Source organism: Nicotiana attenuata, unplaced genomic scaffold (genome assembly GCF_001879085.1).
Source record: "Nicotiana attenuata strain UT unplaced genomic scaffold, NIATTr2, whole genome shotgun sequence".
Lineage (NCBI taxonomy): Eukaryota > Viridiplantae > Streptophyta > Magnoliopsida > Solanales > Solanaceae > Nicotiana > Nicotiana attenuata.
The window spans coordinates 95,444-104,305 of NW_017673780.1; the positions used below are offsets into that span (position 1 = coordinate 95,444).

Consider the following 8,862-nt stretch of genomic DNA (forward strand, 5'->3'; position numbering starts at 1 on the left):
ATTCTCGTGATGAGACAATGTTCAGTACCAAGGATAAAGCATTAAGGCTTTTTAATGATTTCTAAATTTGATACGGGGTATATCAAATAGTGTATCTACGGGATGACACGTTTAGGAATCACCTATGTAAGTGTGAAGTGTTAGCCGCTTCAAGGAGAACATTGTAAGGCCAGTTCTCTACGCACTTATGAAACCAGGCGGTGTTCATGGCTGAAAAGAACACAACAATGAGAACCAAAGACGGTTAAGGGTTGGTTGTGTGACTTGTGGTTGTCTAGGTATACACTAAAGTTCGACGGTTCAAAGATATCAAATCTACCGATTGATCGAGTATATCCGACATAAGTTCACTAAGGAAAGTTCAAAGGGAAACCTACTTATCCAGATGCAATTAATCCTTACTTGCGAATCACACAGTTTTTCATGCATACTTCCGTGATATAGCCATTCCCCATTCATGTGGGGGATTGTTGGGTTTTGGATGTGTTTAATTAATATATTAAATACTTAAAAGAGGGTTAATGGGAAATGGAGGGAAATAAAATTTTTGAGTGAAATTTTAAGTTCCCCCCCCCTTGGCAAATGGGCATTGTCCCATATTGGAAGAGGAAGAGGTTTTTTATGGGTATATAAGCAATTGCTCTTCTTCTAGCTCTTAAAGAGTTGAGAAGAAGGCAAGCCTCGCGTCGTCGTCGTCGTCGCTCACTCGGCTCGGCTTCGGCTTCGGCTACGGCTACGGCTTTGGCTTCGGCTTCGGCTTCGGCTTCGGCTTCGGCTTCGGATTCGGATTCGGATTCAGATTTGGATTTGATCAAATGATCGATTGATTGATTAACTTTTTGGACCAAATTTATTTGTTAATAGTAAAATATTAACAGAAATGTTATTAAATATTTGTTTTAATAACAAAATATTAATATTAAATATTAATATTAAATCCAATCCGTTTTTCTGTTTTGGTAACAGAAAAGTAACTACCCTCTTCAATTTTCCCTCTTTATTTTCCCTCTTTATTATTGAGTAAATGACCATTTATGTAATGACATTTATGCTGTGGGCGTTTTGCATAAACAGCCATTCTGAAGAGTTGCACCTCTTCAGATTTCAGCCTAACTTTGGCTATAAATACAACACTATTCTGCTCAGAATTTCACTACGATTTTCTGAGTCATCAAACAAAGCAAAAAGTAAGTGTGATTTGCTACCGAACTTTGTGTTCGCTGAAACACTGGGGTTTGAAGTACCACTACACCAGTGTGTAATTCGTTCTATCCTGGGAGGAAATAATCCATAACCTTGGGTACTAGGAGGGGATTAAATTCCTTAAGGAAACACTGTGAATTCAGTGGGCTCGAATTGGTTTTATGTCATTTCTGTTTATGTTCATTTCTGTTTATACTCATTTATATTTCCAGAATTATTTTACAAATACAGTATACTAACAATATTCTCTTTAATATCCTATCTTGAAACTAGTCGTTATAATTTTATCAAGGGTACTCGACCTCGACCTCGACCCTTGCTGATACCTCGACTTCGGCCCTGTTGGCTCTTCGACTTCGGCTCTTGTTGACTCTTTGGGCCGTTTCGACAAGCGACGACTTAGGAACTTTTCCCCTAATACTATCTTTGCTTAGATATTCTAAAGATAAATTTTGACCCATACAAATAACATTGTAAAGTTATTTAAAACAAAATCACGTCGATGAATTAAAAACATAACATGAGTTTAAAACGCAAATAAACATTACTGACATTTAGTTCTAGCAACACTAGCCACTTTAAAAAAAATTCTTAAAATGGTTTAGAAGACAAGATATCATGAATATGATAATTACAATTAACATGACATAAGCGAAGGTACATTACCATTTAAATTTGAGCGTGATGAACGTGACCCACAAATGATTGCAAAGGACTATACACTTTATGTTCAGAGGTTAAAAGAAATAATATTCTGTGCCACGTTAACTTTTCTCGTGAGTTAAAATTTTGCCATAGCATAATAATGATGACATTCGCATACTAACAACAATAACAAACCCAGTTTGATCCCAACATGTGAGGTTTGGGAGGATAGTCTGTACACAGATCTTACCCTTACCTAATGCAGGTAGAGAGAGGTTGTTTCCAATAGACCCTCGGCTCGGGAAGGGATGACATTCGCAGACTAACCATGGCAAAATTACCAAAAAGACAATAAAATTTAAAATAAAAGAGAGAAACTGTGAACAGCGGACGAAAACAGCTCGTCCACCCAAATAGGAACCAAACAAAAATGTATATGTCAAAAACACAAATCCAATCTATTAGCTCGAGTTTCAATTGAATATGACATTCCAAATACAGTAGTTTAAAGATCAAAACAGATGAATATAAGGATTAATAACATTAATTATTTTGATATTTGATTAAATTGCTCAAATTCATTTTCACTTGGATATCTTGGTAGGATCTCATACGCCGACATACTCGCACGATATTAGATTCGTTCTTAGGAATAAAGAGAAATTAAAGAGAAAATCGTTAGTTTGTTTGACACAAGCAAAACGTGATACTTCACTTGTAATCATTTGGTAAGGCTTCGACGCAAAGTAAGGGAGATCTATTTCATCCTCTATATTCAATTTTGAATTCAAAACTGTTCAAAATTGAAGACTTCATTTTTCCATTTTCGCTCAAATTGATGAGGTAGACATAAAAGGCATAAAACCCTTTTTACGTGTGTTGCCTCATACCTTTTACTGTTAAACAAAAGAAACGATCTTTGCCCCTCCTTGATCACTCCACAAACTCCAACATCTATTTTATCCACCCCAAGGTCTCAGCATATGCCCAAATTTGATATTAACTTGACTCTCCGAATAGTTTATTTCTATTTGACAAACCATATCAGTTTCATGTTTCAAACACCATCGGTCACGAACAAATATTTGATTAAAGGGCGATTTTAAGTGTCAGTAACGTGCCACTTGTACACCAAGAGATAATACTTGGGGCTTAGGAGCATCCAATAAGAATGCCACACTTGACCTATTTCTCACGTCCAGCTTTCAATTACTTGTACCTCTGTAGTTATTGTCTCCATACTACAATGAGGCCTGGCCATGATTAATAGTATAACAGATATAGCCAGGTCTCCCATACTTGGCCAGAGGCATGTGTTCCCAGAACTTGCCAGTACGCACTACAAATGATTTTCAAGAGTAACGTAAGCAAGGTAACAACATAATGAGATTATCAGATAACATGCTGTAGATATTGGGACGCAGCAAAAATCTTTACATCCAGTCCTTAAAACGGGCGCAACACAACCCAAAACCAGTTTTGCCTATTCCAGGCATGACAATACTAAGTATAAACGCATACACGTTAGGAACTTGTAGTACGACAAATTTTATTTTCATCAATCTAAATGAACCAAATTTTGCACACATTAGGAAAAGGAAACAGAAAGCAGCCGACAAACACCAATGCTAGTCCTTCGCTGAACCATCTAACTTCGACTCCCAAGAGACCTGTCAAGAAAGGCAAAAATGGATGAGCTTTAACATACAACCCTTGGCAAAATATAGAACGCTACTCTAAAACACATTCAACCAATGGGTGTACTTCAGAGGTATTTACAGTTGCAAAGCACTTTCTCATTCAACAAGACTTTTAGTAAAACTTCCATAAGAAAATTGCAATAGTAGTTCAGCTTCTGAGGAGATATACCATACATGAGTACCCAATGTCTACAAGATTGAAATTTACTTAGAAGTATGAGCGTAAGAAATATATTAATAAGTAAACAAGTCAATACAATAACTCCAAGGTTGAAAATACTCTTTCCACTGAGTAGTTGCGTAAATTTCGTTAACCAGTGTTTACTCACATTAAAGAATAACATGACACAAACTGAGAGTATAAGCTTAGCCGCTGATGGACTAATTAGCAAGGTTTAAAGTGGCATGCTACAGCTGGACAGTGATGTAAAAGCCTTGCCTAACTCGAAATCTGATGAAAAGAGGGTTCAAACTTTGCAGCAAATGCTGCCTATGAAACTCAAATGTAGAGGTTGTAAAACACTTGTTCCTACATTGTGCTGTGGCCAGAAGTATAAGATGTAAGTTCCTCAATATCTTTTCTACAACATGGACAATGCCGTGAAGCTTTTGTAAGCCGGAGAGCATGGAACTTGGAAAAGGAAAGGGGAAAAAAGGAGAGATGGCAAGCAGTACTTTACTGCATTTTTTGGACACTAAGAAAGAAAATGAACACCAGATGCTTTGGGAGACTTCAGCTTCAAACCCAGTACTAAAAACTAGATGTCAGTTGAATCTTCTTTTTTTTGGGTGTAATCACAGGACTGTAAACAACAACAACAACAACATATCCAGTGTATTCCTACAAATGGGGTTTGGGGAGGTTAGCATGTACGCAGACCTTGACACTACCTTGTGAAGGTAGAGGGGTTGTTTCCGGTAGGCCTTCGGCTCAATGAAAGCAAAATCACAGCAGTTAGGACAAAGAACTAGGGAAAGAGAAGCAATAACAACATCCAGAAAATAATATAACCGAAGCAAAAGAAACATCAGGTAATAATAGAGATATAAGAATAGGGAATACGAGGATAACACTAGTACTACAGCTATGGAAAAGAATTACAGGTTTGGAAAAGAAATACACTGAGACTACTTGCTAATCTATTACCCTAATCCTCGACCTCCACACCCTCCTGTCAATGGACATGTCCTCGGTAAGCTGAAAAGATGTTTGGGGGACTCTTAACATTTTGGTAACTTGTAAATCATCCTGATGCTACTGTGAAGAATATATTCTTCATTATAAAATAAAATAAAAAAGTATAGCCTGCAAGGATAAATAAGAAAAGAAAGTCATGTATAAAAGTTGCTAGCTTAGTGCACGAATAAATCATTAAGTCATAGCGAGGCAAAAATGGAGACAATTTAGGAACTATCTTACGTCAAAATGCAGTTCATGAGTTAATAAATCATTAAGTCATGCACAACAATTGTCTATCACCATGGCCCTAATAATGGATATAGATGAAGAAATTATTAGAAACATTATTATCTCGCATATGGTCATTACCCCAAGGGTAGTAGCAACTCAGCAACTATCTTATGTCAATTGCAGCTCATGATTGATAAATCATTAAGCCAAGCACAACAATTTTCTATCACCATTGCCCGAATAATGGATACAAATGAAGAGATTCTTAGAAACATTATTATCTTGCATATGGTCATTAGCCCAAGGGTAGTTGCAACTCAGTATGTGCCCAAACAAGCTAATTGGTTATCCTTTTCTTAGCTTGTTCTCTCACTCACTAGGACGAGCCGATAACAAAGGGTGGTTGCAAATTCTTTTAGCCTGTTCTCTTCCCTCTATGACGAGATGAATTACAAAACTTATCAAATGATAAACCTAGACACACGCGCGCACACACACACACACACACACAGAGAGAGAGAGAGAGAGAATGCAGTACTGATTTATTTTTTAGAATTAAAAAATTGCAGTATTCATTTATTTCTCTCCTCCTACTGTTTCTTAAGGTCGCATGATTGCCTTAGAACAAAAGGCTTTCTCCTTTGAGTTCTGCACAGTGGTAAATCACTGTAAAGAAATGACGCCCCTAAATAAATACAGTGTCACACGATTACCTTAGAACAAAAGGCTTTCCTTTGTGCCCTGCACAGTGGTAAACCACTGTAAAACATGATGCACGTACATATAGAATTTGCAGACGATACAAGTTACAATAAAGTAGATGACTTAAGGAGGGAAAAATGCAGCGAAAAGAAAGATGACACATTTTACAACAAATAGATGAAGAGTTGAGGGAGAATGCACCCACGTGCAAACAAAGAAACTAGATTTGATTTCCACCATGGGAGGAAAACAAAAAATTAAATGAAGAGAAGAAGACATCACATTTTAAAACTAGGTACGCAGGAGGATGGAACTAGAGTCTAGGAGACTAGGAGGAAGGAGAGAGCACGAGAAAATAAAAGAATTAGGACAAAGTCATAACAAATTCAAATCAAAGTATAATCCATATCCTTGTGACTCTAAGTTCCAAGATCTAACCACAACTACGATTGGGGCTTAGAGAAAGACACAGTTCTGCTGATCATTGGATGGACCATATTCCTGCAGGCTACAAACTGTTTTCTTTCAGAATCCACAATCAATCCTCCTTCAAATACTGACTCTAAGGGGAACCAAGTGCTCCGCAAAACATATCAAACATATCCTTAGACTGCGGCCCACAAATATTATAGCATCTTCAACAGAATAATGTTGACACTCCAACCACCAAGGTATTATTATATGTTCTTTTTCATCAACCTCACCTTACCAACCCTCCAAAGAAAACAATAGAGGAAACAAACTAGCATTAACGGCACACAAGTTGAGCAAATTTGAAGTATAAAAATCAAAATCTGCTCAAGCTATCTCCTCTCTCACAAATGGACAACGTGAATGAGATATCCCTAGTTCTCAGGATCCTAAGAGAACATGTAGAAATGGTTTGATGTCCCAGCGAAGATTAAAAAAACTGTGATGACTGATGGCTAAATGTGAAGTGATGCAATGCGCCAATCAGTGTGAAGTGAAGAATATGCTTCCCACATGATACAGATTGCCGGGAGCCTTAGCTTCTAAATTCACCCGCTGATCCATTTTAATATATATCTTAGATAGCAAACAGTATAGCCAGTAAGCCAGACCTATCTATGTATATAACATAAATATCACTAGATTTGACCCCAGGATTTCAATGAAAATTGTGTAAAGGCGCTATTTCAATGCCAATTTAATAGCTAAATTCAAGTTTAGTAAAAAGATACCTCGGGAGAATCAATGTTTGGCGTGTTGCTTGTGTTCAAGGTGGCGACGCTCTTCGGGGAGGGCGACGAGGTAGGAGAAAGCCATGCCTCCGAAGCAGACGTGGTAGACGGGATCAACGGAGCTGGTTTGGATGTACTTGGCATGGTAATTATCCAATCCCCTCTTCACAGCACTCTTCGCGTAACCCACGGAGAACATCGGCTTGAGGTAAGTCCCCACCTCCTTCACTCTCATGCCCTTGATCTCGTTGTAAAAGTTTCTCATCGCCATATCCTTTCCCCAATGATTTTGCTCAGATCTGAAACCCTAACCCTAGAAATGAAGATTTTCCCGTATGAACTACTTTCCCTCAGTTTGGACTACTTCAGTACTTTGGATCAAGTATTGCGAAAAATCCTCACTAACAGTTTCGGTCAAGTGCGTACAAGACCCTCGAATTCTATGTTATTCGGCGATCTAACAATAAAGTTAAAAGGGAGAATGCATAAGCATCCCCCAATTTATTTCCTTTTGCCAATTACACGCTTAAAGTTTGTGAAAATCATATAACCCCCTAGATTTGTAAGTAGAAACATTCACCAAGATATTTTTTTGGATAATATAATTGTCGGATGGTTTGCTTTTCTCTCTCGGTGCATGTTAGCTAACATGTGCCAGCCATGGACAAGAGAGCTCGCATCCCATCCCACAAGGCACTAATGGCCAAGGAAGCATCCACATCATATGGAATTGCTCAACGAGGTGTAACGACCCGGCCGGTCGTTTCGTAAGTTATAGCCCCGTTTCACCCATTTCTGCTTCCTTTTGTGTTCTTCAGCTATATTTTATCGTATCGTGTTAGTTGGTTTGGGTCCCGGAGTGGTTTCGGAGTGGAATGAGATACTTTGTCTCCTAATTAGAAGCTTAAGTCGGAAAAGTCAATCGGATGATGACTTATGAGTAAACGACCTCGAATTGGAATTTTGATGGTTCCGTTAGCTCCATTAGGTGATTTTGAACATGGGAGCGCACCCGGAATGTGATTTGGAGGTCCGTGGTAGAATTAGGCTTGAATTGGCGAAAGTTGGAATTTTGGCGACTTTGGTCGGCAGGGGAAAATTGGATATCGGGATCGGAATAGAATTTCGAAAGTTGGAGTAACGTTCGTAGTATCAATTGTGACGTGTGTGCAAAATTTCAGGTCATCGGAGGTGATTTGTAGGTTTCGGCGTTGTTCGCGGAATTTGGAAGTTTAGAAGTTCTTAGGCTTGAATCCGAGGGTAATTGTGAGCACGTGATTTTTGCCCTATGTGAAATACTCCTACAAATTATAGATTTTTTCCAATTGTTTGCAATTTTATAGGATTTTTTTGTTAATTGTTTGCATTTCTGTGCATGTTTACTTTTATTAAAATCATGAAAAAATACCAAAAATATCATGCATTGCATTGAGATTTTGTTTTCATATTTTAGGATTAATCAGTGAATTAGTTGTTTTATTAAGATAAAAATCACAAAAGAATTGGTCACTTTTACATTTTTAGCTTTTAATTTTAGATTAGTAATTTTTCTCTTTTAATCTAGGGTCAACTGGTTTTTATAAATATTATAGTTAGATAATTAGCTTAATTTACATTTTAAATTAATTTAGAAATTTAATTTAGGTTTTTAATTAATTAGAGAAAGAAAAAGAAAACAAAAAGAGAAAAGAATTTGAAGAGGGTTTTAATTTGGCCTTAAAATTGGGCCAGAGTTCAAATTGACCCAATTACCACCACCAGCCCAATCTCCCAATCCCTTACCCGGTCCGACTCAGCCCAATCCCTTCAAACCAGTCCAGCCCCACCCTAAACCAAACGACCTCGTTTCTGTTCCCTGTCATCACAACTGTTGGATCATTGAGATCCAGCGGCTCGGAACTAACCTACTCACCCCTATAAAAATGTCCTAACGACACCCCCATACCCTTTCAGACCCCCCATTTCCTCGTTTCCTTCTCTCTAACCCAAACCCTAGAGA

General features: G+C 37.8%; 1 protein-coding gene across 2 annotated transcripts; it reads right to left on the reverse strand.

Moving 5' to 3' along the window:
* Positions 1–3,214: 3,214 nt before the first annotated feature.
* On the reverse strand, positions 3,215–7,299 carry LOC109217257. 2 transcript variants are annotated; one of them, XR_002066612.1, is made up of 3 exons: positions 6,864–7,299; positions 4,696–4,854; positions 3,215–3,518 (listed from the first exon to the last, which is right to left on the reverse strand). XR_002066612.1 is itself a non-coding variant. In XM_019381487.1 (2 exons), exon 1 carries the CDS (start codon positions 7,132–7,134, stop codon positions 6,874–6,876), a length of 261 nt encoding a protein of 86 aa, XP_019237032.1. In that variant the 5' UTR covers positions 7,135–7,296; the 3' UTR covers positions 3,222–3,518; positions 6,864–6,873. The 2 variants fall into 2 exon arrangements, 1 of the variants encoding a protein (XP_019237032.1); XM_019381487.1 differs by lacking the exon at positions 4,696–4,854 and having other exon boundaries at positions 3,222–3,518; positions 6,864–7,296.
* Between the last annotated feature and the right edge of the window lie 1,563 nt (positions 7,300–8,862).